The sequence below is a fragment of the Sander lucioperca genome, chromosome 20 (assembly GCF_008315115.2).
Source record: "Sander lucioperca isolate FBNREF2018 chromosome 20, SLUC_FBN_1.2, whole genome shotgun sequence".
Taxonomy (NCBI): domain Eukaryota; kingdom Metazoa; phylum Chordata; class Actinopteri; order Perciformes; family Percidae; genus Sander; species Sander lucioperca.
Genome location: NC_050192.1, coordinates 20,906,779 through 20,924,150, shown reverse-complemented (window position 1 = coordinate 20,924,150; position 17,372 = coordinate 20,906,779). Strand labels below are relative to the sequence as shown.

The 17,372-nt window shown below is 37.4% G+C and overlaps 1 protein-coding gene across 3 annotated transcripts in view; it reads left to right on the top strand.

Moving 5' to 3' along the window:
• lta4h (leukotriene A4 hydrolase) overlaps window positions 1–8,632 on the top strand; it is an 18,684-nt gene extending 10,052 nt beyond the window's left edge. Inside the window, exons 4-19 of one of the 3 annotated variants that reach the window (XM_031321525.2) lie at window positions 561–629; window positions 1,057–1,161; window positions 1,421–1,473; window positions 1,600–1,672; window positions 2,405–2,545; window positions 2,951–2,974; window positions 4,027–4,097; window positions 4,823–4,934; window positions 5,053–5,197; window positions 6,049–6,152; window positions 6,320–6,390; window positions 6,550–6,604; window positions 6,688–6,783; window positions 7,386–7,468; window positions 7,541–7,645; window positions 8,319–8,632. In XM_031321525.2, the coding sequence (XP_031177385.2) occupies window positions 561–629; window positions 1,057–1,161; window positions 1,421–1,473; window positions 1,600–1,672; window positions 2,405–2,545; window positions 2,951–2,974; window positions 4,027–4,097; window positions 4,823–4,934; window positions 5,053–5,197; window positions 6,049–6,152; window positions 6,320–6,390; window positions 6,550–6,604; window positions 6,688–6,783; window positions 7,386–7,468; window positions 7,541–7,645; window positions 8,319–8,454 (1,443 nt within the window). In that variant the 3' untranslated portion in view covers window positions 8,455–8,632. Of the gene's footprint in view, window positions 1–560; window positions 630–1,056; window positions 1,162–1,420; window positions 1,474–1,599; window positions 1,673–2,404; window positions 2,546–2,950; window positions 2,975–4,026; window positions 4,098–4,822; window positions 4,941–5,052; window positions 5,198–6,048; window positions 6,153–6,319; window positions 6,391–6,549; window positions 6,605–6,687; window positions 6,784–7,093; window positions 7,202–7,385; window positions 7,469–7,540; window positions 7,646–8,318 lie in introns of those variants that run through there. The other 2 variants (XM_035995913.1, XM_031321526.2) reach the window with 2 other exon arrangements.
• The last annotated feature ends 8,740 nt before the right edge of the window (window positions 8,633–17,372 follow it).

Here is a 17,372-nt window from a genome sequence, read left to right as displayed (position 1 = left end):
ATACACGCTAAAAGTCCTGATTATTTACATGGAGTCTGGTGGAAATATGCTGGCTCTATACACGCTAAAAGTACTGATTATTTACATGGAGTCTGGTGGAAATATGCTGGCTCTAAACACGCTAAAAGTACTGATTATTTACATGGAGTCTGGTGGGTTTGGATAGGACGATCTCAGAGCTGTTTCATGTTAAACTAAAAGGTCTTTTAACCGAAAACTGATTGGAGATATTTTGGTAATCGTTATGAATGTTTTTGCAGGTTTTCTTTTTATTGATCCAGAGAAGCAGCAGTAATAACCAGCAGATGAAAGCATGATGTTGTTATGCTCTGCGGTCAGAAAGTTGAGACATTAAAAGTTTCTTCAGTTTCTTGGGTTACGTTAGGAAACACTTAGTTCTCTTTTCTTATTCCTTCCTGTTTCTGTTTCCTCTTCAGAGAATCCCACCAGACGTTTACAGCTCACACAAGAATTAATAGTTATATTATTATTATTATTGTGTGTTGCGGAGTCCGTTAGGCTTATTATATATATTCATTAAGTTACATCTCTTCCAACAGGCTCATCACTGCAGGAGTATGATCCCCTGTCAGGACACTCCTTCTGTTAAACACACCTACTACGCTCAGGTAACACACACACACACACACACACACACACACACACACACACAGAGACACACACACACACACACACACACACACACAGACAGAGACACACACACACACACACACACACAGAGACACACACACACACACACACACACAGAGACACACACACACACACACACACACACACACACACACAGACACACACACACACACACACACACAGAGACACACACACAGAGACACATACACGATGATGGTGATGGTGTACTCACTTTTGTGAGATACTGTATATATATATATATATATATATATATATATAACTAACTAACTAAATATGTATATATATATATATATATATATATATATATATATACATATTTAGTTAGTTAGTTAGTTTATAGTTCCCTCACTGCCAGGTGTCTGAACCCTCAGTCTTGTCTGCCAGGTGTCTGTCCCGAAGGATCTGGTCGCGGTGATGAGCGCCATGCGAGACGGACAGGAAGTGGATCCTCAGGATAGCAGCCGCATCGTCTACAGGTTCAGACAGCCGGTCAGTAAGGACGTTTATGTGTGTGTGTGTGTGTGTGTGTGTGTGTGTATGTATATGTGTATATATATATATGTGTATATATATAGATATATATGTACTGTATATGTTAATAACGTACATGGAGTCTCTGATGAGTCCTGTATTTTATCTTGTATACTGATGACCATAACGTTGGTATTTCATTTTATTCTGAAAGGTCTGAAGTTTAACTCCTGAACTTAACTTGCCGGATCTTTCTTCTTCATGTGTTTCCTGTCAGGTGCCCATGCCGTCTTACCTGATCGCCATCGTGGCCGGCGCTCTGGAGAGCAGGTACTATCACCATAAAACGCCAGACATACACACAGCAGACAGCTCAGAGATTAACAGCTCCTATACACACACGTTTCACTGGTTCCTAATCACGATGATGTCATCTGTGTTCTGATTGGCTGACAGGGAGATCGGGCCGAGGTCCAGAGTCTGGTCTGAGAAAGAGTTTGTGGATAAAGCAGCGTTCGAGTTCTCCGAGGTATAATTATTATATACATGTTCCTGGGTCAGACAGAGAACTTATTAGGCCGGCCACACACTGGCCGCGTGGCGTGAGCGTGTCAGCTGCGTGGCGTGTCCGTGTTTATTTGGGTTCCCATGGTAACAGGTTAGAGCGTGCACACTGCCTGCGTGACACACGTCTCAGAAAACACGTGCCTGCTAGAAATGGGACCGACGCCTATTTTTCACGCCACACGCCAGCGTGTTGGAAGCATTTCCAGACAACATAGAATACTAAAAGATGTTTATACGTCATTATGACACGAATACATTTAATAAATGACATGTTGATGTTTGAAAGTCTCGAGGTTTTGACATAAATGTCATTTAAATACCACACCTGTTAATCCAAAAGGAAATATTCTGGAGTCTATTTCACCGTCAATCCTGCCGACGTTGTCTCTGCTGTAATCAGATCAGAATATATTTATGTTTATGTTTATGGAAACATCCATGTGTCCAGACAAGGCTAGCAGCAGCAGCGCCGCCTCAGACACCTTTCTGGTGTTAAAGACAGAAAATGCCACGCTCACGCCACGCAGCCGGTGTGTGGCGGCGTTATATACATGTTGACATGATGTTGTATAAAGACAGAGAGATAACGTTGGCGTGGCGTTCCCGTGGCAGACGGAGACCATGTTATATTTATGTTATATATATGTTCTATATATGTTGATGAGCTAACGGTGGCGTGGCGTTCCCGTGGCAGACGGAGACCATGTTGAAGACGGCCGAGGATCTGGCCGGCCCGTATGTTTGGGGTCAGTACGACATCCTGGTTCTTCCTCCATCTTTCCCCTACGGAGGCATGGAGAACCCCTGCCTGACCTTCGCCACGCCCACGCTGCTGGTACACACACACACACACACACACACATATATACACAAACACACACACACACACACACACACATATATACACATACACACACACACACACACACACACACACACACACACACACACATATATACACATACACACACACACACACACACACACACACACACACACACACACATATATACACATACACACACACACACACACACACATATATACACATACACACACACACACACACACACATATATACACATACACACACACACACACACATATATACACATACACACATACACACACACACACACACATATATACACATACACACACACACACACATACACACACACACACACACCCATCCAGTGTGATAAATATCAGAAGTTACTCACCGTGTGTCTCTTTACAGGCAGGAGACAAATCTCTGTCCAACGTGAGTATAAAATACTCTGCACCAGTTCCCTTCATGTCTTCATCTAATGTATGCTTTTATATGTTATGTTTATTTATATATATATATATATATATTAGGGCTCTTACCAGTGGATCTTGACTGGGAATCAAATGAATGCAAAGAAAGTGACTTTATGAACTTGATTTTAAGATTTGTATTTGTTTATTATTATATTTATTTACTGTAAACAAAAGAAAATGTGTGAATCTGTCATTATTACACAATTCCTCCAAGTACCTAACTAAAAAACTACAAATCCCTCTCCTTACCAGAGTCCATCTAGTGTTTAGTAACTCCTAAATAATGTTGATTCCTCACTGACGTCCAGTGATCACCGGTTAATGAGACAGAGTTTGGACTCTGCAGCTGTTCCAGTGTGGCTGCTTCCTCCGTGTCGTACAGGCTGTGTATCCGTGACAACTACTGTCCCCCTCGACGGCAACGAGACCGGTCAGAACATGCCAACCGTAGTACGTCTTTAAGACCAGAGTCCTCTACCATGCTGACAGGTCTGCAGTTAGTTGCCACCCGTTTAGCCCGCTAGCGTTAGCATCACGTTAACTGTACTACTATGCTTAGCTCGTAGCTGGTAGCTCCAGCTTGACGTGCTTCGTGATATTTTAATTCGGCTTTACACAACGTGCATGTGGCTTTGACTTGTCTACGAGCCGTCTGGGAGTTTCTGAAAATAAAAAGCTCCATTCAGAGTTATTGCTGCTGTGTTTCTCCATCATGCTGCAGCAGCAGGATGTGTTAGGAGGAAGTGGCAGCTTGATGAGAAGTAACGGTGCTGCAAAGGGTCAAAATAGTAGCTGTTAGGACCACGCCAAGCCCAGTGGAGTGGAACAGAAATTAATAAATGGAGGCATGAGATTAATGTGATTAAAAAAAAATGAATCACGTTGCGTCGGCCCTTAATCGCATCGTGATTAACGTGTTAACGTTGACAGCCCTAATATATATATATATATATATATATATACACACACACATACAGTATACACAGTATATATGTTGCTATGTGTGTTCAGGTGATTGCTCATGAGATCTCCCACAGCTGGACCGGTAATCTGGTGACCAACAAGACCTGGGAGCACTTCTGGTAACACACACCATGTTTATTATAACTGTACATGTTTAACCGTTATAGACGTCAGAAACCAAACTGTTTTTAATCTCATTCTCAGTTCTGTGTTAAAGGTCTTCTTCATTTTAAAACATTATCTAGTTCCACCAAAACCCAAAATATTCTCATTTGAGTCAAATTGACTCCACAGCTGATTTAATATGTCAACATAAAGGGGGGGGCTCTTCATCTCCAGATACTCGGACACAGCTCTGACCTGGTTACTTAAAGGAGCTGTAGGACTGGGGAGATCCAGGACCTCTCAGTCTCTCCCCCCTTTCCGCTAAAGCCCAAATGGTCTCCTAAGCCCCTCCCCCCACAAGGGAGAATGAATATGTGTGCATGAGCAGTGATTGACACGCAGTTAGACACCCCCCCTGGCCCTGATTGGTGCATCTGAACAGTTAAACACCCCCCCCCCCCCCCCCTGGCCCTGATTGGTCCATCTGAACAGTTAAACACCCCCCCCTGGCCCTGATTGGTCCATCTGAACAGTTAGACACCCCCCCTGGCCCTGATTGGTCCATCTGAACAGGAAGTACTCCAGGCTGTAGGTGGAGCCAGAGGAGCTGGATTTCTTTTAATGACCTGCTTCCTGTAGTTCTACTAGAACCCAGGGTCAGTTTCAGCAGATATGACAGAAAGGTAGTTTAGAAGGCTCACCTGCTGAACCTGTAAGCCTGTTGCTGTTGTGTCCTCAGGCTGAACGAGGGCCACACGGTCTACCTGGAGAGGATGATCGGCCGGAGTCTGGAGAGCGAACAGTTCCGACAGTTTAAAGCCATGGGGGGCTGGAAGGACCTGCAGGACTCGGTGAGACTCTCACCTGTCCGTGGTCAGGACTCTGGGATGCTCATATTTAGTATATCAGCTGTAGCTGTGTGTGTGTGTGTGTGTGTGTGTGTGTATGTATGTGTGTGTGGTCCGACAGGTGAACACGTTTGGAGCCAACAACCCCCTGACCAACCTGGTGCCGAGCCTGCAGGACGTGGACCCTGACGACGCGTTCTCCTCGGTGCCCTACGAGAAAGGTTTCGCGCTGCTGTACCACCTGGAGGAGCTGCTGGGGGGGCCAGGTAACACCTGACACGCAGTCACCTGACACAGACTCACCTGACACACAGTCACCTGACACAGACTCACCTGACACAGAGTCACCTGACACAGACTCACCTGACACACAGTCACCTGACACAGACTCACCTGACACACAGTCACCTGACACAGACTCACCTGACACACAGTCACCTGACACAGACTCAGTTGACACACAGTTACCTGACACAGACTCACCTGACACACAGTCACCTGACACAGACTCAGTTGACACACAGTCACCTGACACAGACTCACCTGACACAGACTCACCTGACACAGAGTCACCTGACACAGACTCACCTGACACACAGTCACCTGACACACAGTCACCTGACACAGACTCAGTTGACACACAGTTACCTGACACAGACTCACCTGACAGACTCACCTGACACAGAGTCACCTGACACAGAGTCACCTGACACACAGTCACCTGACACACAGTCATCTGACAGTTACGGCTAAAAATGACAACAAAAAGAAACTAGTTTGCAGATTTCATATATCTCCAAAATTCAAACCAACGGCCAGTTATCTCCAGGAAGTAATGTTTTGTGTGTGTGTGTGTGTGTGTGTGTGTGTGTGTGTGTGTGTGTGTGTCTGTGTGTGTGTGTGTGTGTGTGTGTGTGTGTGTGTCTGTGTGTGTGTGTGTGTGTGTGTGTGTGTGTGTGTGTGTCTGTGTCCGGGTGTGTGTGTCTGTATGTCTGTGTGTGTTTGTGTGTGTGTGTGTGTGTGTGTGTGTGTGTGTGTGTGTGTGTGTGTGTGTATGTATCTCTGTCTGTGTGTGTGTGTGTGTGTGTGTGTGTGTGTGTGTGTGTGTCTCCTCCAGAGGTGTTTATGGGTTTCGTGAAGTCATACATCCAGATGTTTGCGTACGGCAGCGCCACCACAGACGAGTGGAAGAACTACCTGTTCACCTACTTCAAAGACAAGGTGAGACACACACACACACACACACACACACACACACACACACACACACACACCAAGACTCAACAACAATAATCAACTGGTTATGTATGTGTCTGTGTGTGTGTGTGTGTGTGTGTGTGTGTCTGTGTGTGTGTGTGTGTGTGTGTGTGTGTGTGTGTGTGTCTTAGGTGGATGTCCTGAACAAGGTGGACTGGAACGGCTGGATGTTCACTCCTGGGATGCCTCCAGTCAAAAATCAGTGAGTCAAAACTACAAAACTACAAAAACTACAAAAACCACCAAACCTGACCGTTGTAAATCCCCGAGTGTGTCCTGAACTGAGGAGTCCTGGTCCAGGATGTGAGTGGGTCCTCCTGGGTCTTTAGACCTCACCTGTGTGTTTGTCACTGTGTTTCAGGTACGACACGACGCTGGCAGACGCCTGTATCGCTCTGAGCCAGAGGTGGATCAAGGTAAGACCTGGACCGCACAGGGACCTGGTTTATAGTCTCTCTTAGTGTTCAGAGTCAAACCTGCATCCTCTGCCCCCCTTCAGGCCAAAGACGGGGACCTGAGCTCCTTCAAAGAGTCGGACGTCAAGACGCTGTCGTCCCACCAGATCATCGAGTTCCTGTCTCTGCTGCTGCAGGAGGTAAACCCCCACAGTCCACCACAGACCCCCACAGTCCACCACAGTCCACCACAGACCCCCACAGTCCACCACAGTCCACCACAGACCACCACAGTCCACCACAGACCACCACAGTCCACCACAGACCCCCACAGACCCCCACAGTCCACCACAGACCCCCACAGTCCACCACAGACCCCGCAGTCCACCAACCTGTCTGTCTGTCTGCTTGTCTGTCTGACAGTAACCTGTCTGTCTATCTGACAGTAACCTGTCTGTCTGTCTGGCAGTGACCTGTCAGTCTGACTGTGACCTGTTTGTCTCTCTGTAGGAGCCCCTCCCTCTGACCCATGTGAAGAAGATGCAGCAGCTGTATGATCTCAGTGACCTGTCTGTCTCTCAGTAACCTGTCTCTCTGACTGTGACCTGTCTGTCTGACAGTGACCTGTCTGTCTGCCTGTCTGTCTCTCTGTAGGAGCCCCTCCCTCTGACCCATGTGAAGAAGATGCAGCAGCTGTATGATCTCAGTAACCTGTCTCTCTGGCAGTAACCTGTCTGTCTCTCTAACTGTGACCTGTCTGTCTGACAGTGACCTGTCTGTCTGCCTGTCTGTCTCTCTGTAGGAGCCCCTCCCTCTGACCCATGTGAAGAAGATGCAGCAGCTGTATGATCTCAACGCCAGCATGAACGCAGAGATCCGCTTCAGGTAGGAGTCCTTCCTTTATAAGCCCCACCCTCTCCCTGGAAGCCTCCTCCTGATTGGCTCTTCTCCCTGCAGGTGGCTCAGGTTGTGTGTTCGGGCCAGGTGGGAGGAAGCGGTTCCCATGGCGATGAAGATGGCGACAGAGCAGGGCAGGATGAAGTTCACCAGACCGCTCTTCAAGTAATTATACTCTTACCTCGTCATCTTTAAAATACGCTTTTATTTTGAAAATCACTTCATATTTATTCATTTTATTCAAAAGAGAAGTTTGTTTTTCATTTAAATGCCCAGAAGAACTTATTATATAAATATATACATATATATAATATATATATATATATATATATATATATATATATATATATATATATATATATATATATATATATACTATTTATAAATAGTCTGAAATAAATACAAATGTAACAGATTTCGTGTCGGTCTCAGAAATCCTATTTTAAGATATCAATATAAGAATCTATATAGTCTAGTATTAGTACCTGTGAGTACTGTGAGTTGTAGTATTAGTACCTGTGAGTACTGTGAGCTGTAGTATTAGTACCTGTGAGTACTGTGAGCAGTAGTATTAGTACGTGTGAGTACTGTGAGCTGTAGTATTAGTACCTGTGAGTACTGTGAGCAGTAGTATTAGTACGTGTGAGTACTGTGAGCTGTAGTATTAGTACGTGTGAGTACTGTGAGCTGTAGTATTAGTACGTGTGAGTACTGTGAGCTGTAGTATTAGTACCTGTGAGTACTGTGAGCAGTAGTATTAGTACCTGTAGTAGTAGTACCTGTAGTAGTAGTACCTGTAGTAGTAGTACCTGACTGTGTATTTTGACTGTGTTTTCAGAGAGGTCTTTAACTTTGAGAAGTACCGTGACGAGGCGGTCCGAATGTTCGTGGCTCACCGAGCGGCGATGCACCCGGTGACCTCGGGACTGGTCGCCAAGGACCTCAAGCTGGACGCCAACACCGCCAGCCTATAACCACGGCAACCAGCCTGTCACCACGGCAACCAGCCTGGAACCACAGCAACCAGAAAGCCACTGTACCAGTCTGTACAAAGCAACAGTATTAAACCCGACGACAGTATCAGCATCAACCAATCAGAGCTCTCCTCATAACTTCTGTCTGTAAGAAGAAATAAAATGTGTGAGAAGGGAACTCTGCTGCTGCTCTCTCTTATTTAACATCATCTCTTACACTGGAACTGAGACATTCGGGTATTCATAGTATAGTATGGCGAAAAAAGTCATACTATAGTATATCGAAAAAATCATGAAAAAGTCATAGTATAGTATGTCGAAAAAGTCATAAAAAGTCATAGTATAGTATGTCGAAAAAAGTCAGTATTGCATGTAAAAAAAAGTCATAGTATAGTATGTCAAAAAGTCATAAAAAGTCATAGTATAGTATGTCGAAAAAAGTCAAAAAAAAGTCATAGTATAGTATGTCAAAATGTCATAGTATAGTATGTCGAAAAAGTTATTAAAAAGTCATAGTATAGTATGTCAAAAAAGTCAAAAAGTCATAGTATAATATGTCGAAAAAGTAATTAAAAAGTCATAGTATAGTATGTCGAAAAACGTCAGTATTGCATGTAAAAAAAAGTCATAGTATAGTATGTCAAAAAATTCAGTCATAGTATAGTATGTCAAAAAGTCATAGTATAGTATGTCGAAAAAAGTCAAAAAAAAGTCAGTATAGTATGTCGAAAAAGTCATAGTATAGTATGTCGAAAAATTCATAAAAAAGTCATTGTATAGTATGTCAAAATGTCATAGTATAGTATGTCGAAAAAGTTATTAAAAAGTCATAGTATAGTATGTCAAAAAAGTCAAAAAGTCATAGTATAATATGTCGAAAAAGTAATTAAAAAGTCATAGTATAGTATGTCGAAAAAAGTCAGTATTGCATGTAAAAAAAAGTCATAGTATAGTATGTCAAAAAAGTCAAAAAAAAGTCAGTATAGTATGTCGAAAAAGTCATAGTATAGTATGTCGAAAAATTCATAAAAAAGTCATAGTATAGTATGTCAAAATGTCATAGTATAGTATGTCGAAAAAAGTCAGTATTGCATGTAAAAAAAAGTCATAGTATAGTATGTCGAAAAAAGTCAAAAAAAAGTCAGTATAGTATGTCGAAAAAGTCATAGTATAGTATGTCGAAAAATTCATAAAAAAGTCATAGTATAGTATGTCAAAATGTCATAGTATAGTATGTCGAAAAAGTTATTAAAAAGTCATAGTATAGTATGTCAAAAAAGTCATAGTATGTCGAAAAATTCATAAAAAAGTCATAGTATAGTATGGCGAAAAAAGTCATACTATAGTATATCGAAAAAATCATGAAAAAGTCATAGTATAGTATGTCGAAAAAGTCATAAAAAGTCATAGTATAGTATGTCGAAAAAAGTCAGTATTGCATGTAAAAAAAAGTCATAGTATAGTATGTCAAAAAAGTCAGTCATAGTATGTCAAAAAGTCATAAAAAGTCATAGTATAGTATGTCGAAAAAAGTCAAAAAAAAGTCAGTATAGTATGTCGAAAAAGTCATAGTATAGTATGTCGAAAAATTCATAAAAAAGTCATAGTATAGTATGTCAAAATGTCATAGTATAGTATGTCGAAAAAGTTATTAAAAAGTCATAGTATAGTATGTCAAAAAAGTCATAGTATGTCGAAAAATTCATAAAAAAGTCATAGTATAGTATGGCGAAAAAAGTCATACTATAGTATATCGAAAAAATCATGAAAAAGTCATAGTATAGTATGTCGAAAAAGTCATAAAAAGTCATAGTATAGTATGTCGAAAAAAGTCAGTATTGCATGTAAAAAAAAGTCATAGTATAGTATGTCAAAAAAGTCAGTCATAGTATAGTATGTCAAAAAGTCATAAAAAGTCATAGTATAGTATGTCGAAAAAAGTCAAAAAAAAGTCAGTATAGTATGTCGAAAAAGTCATAGTATAGTATGTCGAAAAATTCATAAAAAAGTCATAGTATAGTATGTCGAAAAAGTTATTAAAAAGTCATAGTATAGTATGTCAAAAAAGTCAAAAAGTCATAGTATAATATGTCGAAAAAGTAATTAAAAAGTCATAGTATAGTATGTCGAAAAAAGTCAGTATTGCATGTAAAAAAAAGTCATAAAAAGTCATGTCGAAAAAAGTAAAAAAAAGTCATAGTATAGTATGTCGAAAAAAGTCATAGTATAGTATGTCAAAAAAGTCATAGTATGTCGAAAAATTCATAAAAAAGTTATAGTATAGTATGTCAAAAAAGTTATTAAAACGTCATAGTATAGTATGTCTAAAAAGTCATAGTATAGTATGTCGAAAAAGTCATAAAAAGTCATAGTATGTAAAAAATTAATTAAAGTCATTGTATAGTATTTTGAAAAAGTAATTAAAAAGTCTTAGTATAGTATGTCGAAAAAGTCATTAAAAAGTCATAGTGTAGTATGTCGAAAAAAGTCATAAAAAGTCATAATATAGTATGTCGAAAAAAGTCAGTATTGCATGTAAAAAAAAAGTCATAAAAAGTCATATGTCGAAAAAGTTATTAAAAAGTCATAGTATAGTATGTCAAAAAAGTCATAAAAAGTCAGTATATGTCGAAAAAAGTCATAGTATAGTATGTCGAAAGTCATAAAAAGTCATAGTATAGTATGTCGAAAAAGTCATAAAAAGTCATAGTATAGTATGTCAAAAAAGTCATAAAAAGTCATAGTATAGTATGTCGAAAAAAGTCATAAAAAGTCATAGTATAGTATGTAGAAAAAGTAATTAAAAAGTCATAGTATAGTATGTCGAAAAAGTAATTAAAGTCATAGTATAGTATGTCGAAAAAGTAATTAAAAAGTCATAGTATAGTATGTCGAAAAAGTCATAAAAAGTCATAGTATAGTATGTCGAAAAAGTCATAAAAAGTCATAGTATAGTATTTTGAAAAAGTAATTAAAAAGTCATAGTATAGTATGTCGAAAAAGTAATTAAAGTCATAGTATAGTATGTCGAAAAAAGTCAAAGAAAGTCATAGTATAGTATGTCGAAAAAAGTCAGTATAGTATGTCGAAAAAGTTATTAAAAAGTCATAGTATAGTATGTCGAAAAAAGTCAGTATAGTATGTCGAAAAATTCATAAAAAAGTCATAGCATAGTATGTCGAAAAAGTCATAAAAAGTCATAGTATAGTATGTCAAAAATGTCAGATAGTAGTCGAAAAATTCATAAAAAGTCATAGCATAGTATGTCGAAAAAGTTATTAAAAAGTCATAGTATAGTATGTTGAAAAAAAGTCATAAAAAGTCATAGTATAGTATGTCGAACAAGTTATTAAAAAGTCATAGTATAGTGACATACTATACTATGACTTTTTTGATAAACTATACTATGACTTTTTCGACATACTATACTATGACTTTTTAATTACTTTTTCGACATGAAAAAGTAATTAAAAAGTCATAGTATAGTATGTCAAAATGTCATAGTATAGTATGTCGAAAAAGTAATTAAAAAGTCATAGTATAGTATGTCAAAATGTCATAGTATAGTATGTCGAAAAAAGTCAGTATAGTATGTCGAAAAATTCATAAAAAAGTCATAGCATAGTATGTCGAAAATATGTCATAAAAAGTCATAGTATGTAAAAAATTAATTAAAGTCATTGTATAGTATTTTGAAAAAGTAATTAAAAAGTCATAGTATAGTATGTCGAAAAAGTCATTAAAAAGTCATAGTGTAGTATGTCGAAAAAAGTCATAAAAAGTCATAATATAGTATGTCGAAAAAAGTCAGTATTGCATGTAAAAAAAAAGTCATAAAAAGTCATATGTCGAAAAAGTTATTAAAAAGTCATAGTATAGTATGTCAAAAAAGTCATAGTATAGTATGTCAAAAAAGTCATAAAAAGTCAGTATATGTCGAAAAAAGTCATAGTATAGTATGTCGAAAGTCATAAAAAGTCATAGTATAGTATGTCGAAAAAGTCATAAAAAGTCATAGTATAGTATGTCAAAAAAGTCATAAAAAGTCATAGTATAGTATGTCGAAAAAAGTCATAAAAAGTCATAGTATAGTATGTAGAAAAAGTAATTAAAAAGTCATAGTATAGTATGTCGAAAAAGTCATAAAAAGTCATAGTATAGTATGTCGAAAAAGTCATAAAAAGTCATAGTATAGTATGTAGAAAAAGTAATTAAAAAGTCATAGTATAGTATTTTGAAAAAGTAATTAAAAAGTCATAGTATAGTATGTCGAAAAAGTAATTAAAGTCATAGTATAGTATGTCGAAAAAAGTCAAAGAAAGTCATAGTATAGTATGTCGAAAAAAGTCAGTATAGTATGTCGAAAAATTCATAAAAAAGTCATAGTATAGTATGTCAAAATGTCATAGTATAGTATGTCGAAAAAGTTATTAAAAAGTCATAGTATAGTATGTCGAAAAAAGTCAGTATAGTATGTCGAAAAATTCATAAAAAAGTCATAGCATAGTATGTCGATAATATGTCATAAAAAGTCATAGTATAGTATGTCAAAAAATGTCAGTATAGTGTGTCGAAAAATTCATAAAAAAGTCATAGTATAGTATGTCAAAATGTCATAGCATAGTATGTCGAAAAAGTTATTAAAAAGTCATAGTATAGTATGTCGAAAAAAAGTCATAAAAAGTCATAGTATAGTATGTCGAACAAGTTATTAAAAAGTCATAGTATAGTGACATACTATACTATGACTTTTTTGATAAACTATACTATGACTTTTTCGACATACTATACTATGACTTTTTAATTACTTTTTCGACATGAAAAAGTAATTAAAAAGTCATAGTATAGTATGTCAAAATGTCATAGTATAGTATGTCGAAAAAGTTATTAAAAAGTCGTAGTATAGTATGTCGAAAAAAGTCAGTATAGTATGTCGAAAAATTCATAAAAAAGTCATAGCATAGTATGTCGAAAATATGTCATAAAAAGTCATAGTATGTAAAAAATTAATTAAAGTCATTGTATAGTATTTTGAAAAAGTAATTAAAAAGTCATAGTATAGTATGTCGAAAAAGTCATACTATAGCATGTCAAAAAAGTCATAGTATAGTATGTCGAAAAAGTAATTAAAAAGTCATAGCAGAGTATGTCGAAAATATGTCATAAAAAGTCATAGTATAGTATGTCAAAAAAAGTCAGTATAGTATGTTGAAAAATTCATAAAAAAGTCATAGTATAGTATGTCGAAAAAGTAATTAAAAAGTCATAGTATAGTATGTCGATCATGTCATAATAAAGTCATAGTATAGTATGTCGAAAAAGTCATTAAAAAGTCATAGTATAGTATGTCGAAAAAAGTCAAAAAAGTCACAGTATAGTATGTCAAAAAAAGTTATAGTATAGTATGTCGAAAAAGTAATTAAAAAGTCATACTATAGTATGTCAAAAAAAGTTATAGTATATTATGTCGAAAAAAAGTCATAAAAAGTCATAGTATAGTATGTCGAAAAAAAGTCATAAAAAGTCATAGTATAATATGTCGAAAAAGTAATTAAAAAGTCATATTATAGTATGTCGAAAAAAGTCATAGTATAGTATGTCGAAAAAAGTCATAGTATAGTATTTCGAAAAAGTAATTAAAAAGTCATAGTATAGTATGTCGAAAAAAGTCAGTATTGCATGTAAAAAAAGTCATAAAAAGTCATAGTATAGTATGTCGAAAAATTCATAAAAAAGTCATAGTATAGTATGTCGAAAAAAAGTCATAAAAAGTCATAGTATAGTATTTTGAAAAAGTAATTAAAAAGTCATTGTATAGTATGTCGAAAAAGTAATTAAAGTCATAGTATAGTATGTCGGAAAAGTCATAAATATACATAGTATAGTATTTTGAAAAAGTAATTAAAAAGTCATATTATAGTATGTCGAAAAAGTAATTCAAGTCATAGTATAGTATGTCGGAAAAGTCATAAAAAGTCATAGTATAGTGTGTAGAAAAAAAGTCATAAGAAAGTCATAGTATAGTATGTAGAAAAAGTAATTAAAAGTCATAGTATAGTATGTCGAAAAAAAGTCATAGTATAGTATGTCGAAAAAAGTAAAAAAAAAGTCATAGTATAGTATGTCGAAAAAAGTAAAAAAAAAGTCATAGTATAGTATGTCGAACAAGTCATAAAAAGTCATAGTGTTGTGGTTGTGTATTTTTCTGTTGCTTGTATTATGATTTCTGTATTTTTCCTGTTTTTGTATATTTATTCTGTATATTTCTGTTCCGTTGTGTAGATGTATCCTGTTTTGTGTATTCTGGACTGTGTATATTTCGTTGTGTATATTTCTGTTTCCTGTTTTATTTTGATCTGTCCGTTTTCTGTCTTGTCATGTCCAGTTTTACTTCCTGTGTTTTCCCGCCTTGTCTGATTGTGCTGCCCCTCCCGGATGTGTTTCACCTGCTGTATCACCTGTCCCTCATTTGCTCATTACCTCATGTATTTAACCTCTGTGTTCCCTTTGTCTCTTGTTGGGTAGTTTTGTGTCCTTTTGTGTCCATTGCCCTTCCTGTGTGAGTTTGTGTTCCCACGCTCTGTTAGTTTGTATCCTGTTTGTTTCAGCCTTGTGCCTTTTGTTGTATTTATTCCCTGGGTTTTTACCAGCTTAAGTGCTGCTGTTTTTTGTTAAATAAATCCCCTTCCTCAAACCTTTTCCTGCCTACCTGCCTGCTCTCTGTGTTTGGGCCCACTATTCCCTGCCTCTTAGTAGTAGTAGTTGTAATAGTATAGTATGTCAAAAAAAAGTCATAGTATAGTATGTAGAAAAAGTAATTAAAAAGTCATAGTATAGTATGTTGAAAAAGTAATTAAAAAGTCATAGTATAGTATGTCGAAAAAAAGTCATAAAAAGTCATAGTATAGTATATCGAAAAAAGTCATAAGAAAGTCATAGTATAGTATGTAGAAAAAAATCATAAAAAAGTCATAGTATAGCATGTCGAAAAAGTAATTAAAATTCATAGTATAGTATGTTGAAAAAAGTCATAAAAAAGTCATAGTATAGTATGTCAAAAAAGTAATTAAAAGTCATAGTATAGTATGTTGAAAAAAGTCATAAAAAAGTCATAGTATAGTATGTCGAAAAAAATTCATAAAATGTTATAGTATAGTATGCCGAAAAAAAGTCATAGTACAGTATGCCGAAAAAAAGTCATAGTATAGTATGTCAAAAAAGTCATATAAAGTCATAGTATAGTATGTCGAAAAAAGGTCATAGTATGTCGAAAAAAGTCATAAAAAAGTCATAGTATAGTATGTCGAAAAAAAGTCATAAAAAGTCATAGTATAGTATGCCGAAAAAAAGTCATAGTACAGTATGCCGAAAAAAAGTCATAGTATAGTATGTCAAAAAAGTCATATAAAGTCATAGTATAGTATGTCGAAAAAAGGTCATAGTATGTCGAAAAAAGTCATAAAAAAGTCATAGTATAGTATGTCGAAAAAAAGTCATAAAAAGTCATAGTATAGTATGTCGAAAAAAAGTCATAGTATGTCGAAAAAGTCATAAAAAAGTCATAGTATAGTATGTCGAAAAAGTAATTAAAAAGTCATAGTATAGTATGCCGAAAAAAAGTCATAGTATAGTATGCCCCTTCTTTTCCAGCTCTCAGCGAAGGCGGTCGCTTTTTCTCCCTCTCCCTCCCAGGCCTACCCTGCTTGCTATCTTGTCTTGTGTTGTCTACTGTTAACTTTTTAGAGACTCTCCCTGCAAGGCTCTACAAATACCTAAAAATCATGGAATTGATTAACTGGTCTCTCAACGCAATTGTCACTGTATTCTCGAGGAGGAGCACTGGTTCGGGTGAGCCAGCATGTCCTGACGGGACGTTTGCTGCGAGGTATACGATGGACGGCTGGGAGAAACGGCGTGTCGTGTGTCTCTCTGCTCTTTCCATGGAGGACGTTGAGGATATCTACCTATTTGGAACCCTGATAACTGGAATGTTGCTGATTGGAGGATGCTTCGCTCTGGTTTATCGAAGAATTGGAAAGACTTTGGTAGCTGTCCAAAGCCCAAGGAAGCTGCCTGGCCTGACTAAAGCTGTCGGAAAAGCGATCAGTTTGCAAACTGGGACTATTAATCGCCTGATGGAAAACAACATGGTAATGATGACCCGCGGCTTGGTTACCATCATGAGGAAGGTCATGGATTTGGAAACTAAAATTGACCAGTTGAACAGTGTGTAGTTGGACAATAGAATGAATGTTTAAATTAGAGCAGCCATTCGTGTAGACAAAACATATTTTATCTTTCGGCTCCCTTATCCTGAACGGCCTTGCCAAGGCCGTCTCTTGGAACAAACAGTCACCCTGTTGGGGCTCTGCAAGCGAGACTCTCTTGGTTCCTCCCCCGTCTTCCCCACTGCCTGCTGATTGTCGTATCGGCTCTGGACTGTTCAAGGGTGTCACCATGGCAACGTGCTGTGTCACCACGGCAACGTGCTGTGTTATCGCTATAACATTCTGCGGACTGGGACACTAGTGGGACTGCCGGGCTGTGCGTTTCTCAGCAGGCCAAACTCCCCAACCTACCCTCCCCCGAGTCCACGCCTTCGCCGCTAAATGTGCAACTGTACATTTATGTTATGTTATGTTCAGCAGTGCAAATGTACTGCTTGTGTGCTATGTGCTGAGGTGTTTTTTTCCTGTTCCCACACTGTTCTTATCTTTATGAGGATAGTCTGGGAGTTGTTTTTTTTCCCCCTCTCCTCTCCTCATGTCATGCTGTATCTGTCCCTGCTATGTTATGTTATGTATGTGATTATTATTATTATTCAGTCAACTAATAAGCAAAATACCAGTGCAACAGTGCAAATATACTGTTTGCGTGCTTTAAATGTGCTCCTGCGAGAGTTGTGTTGAATGTTTTGG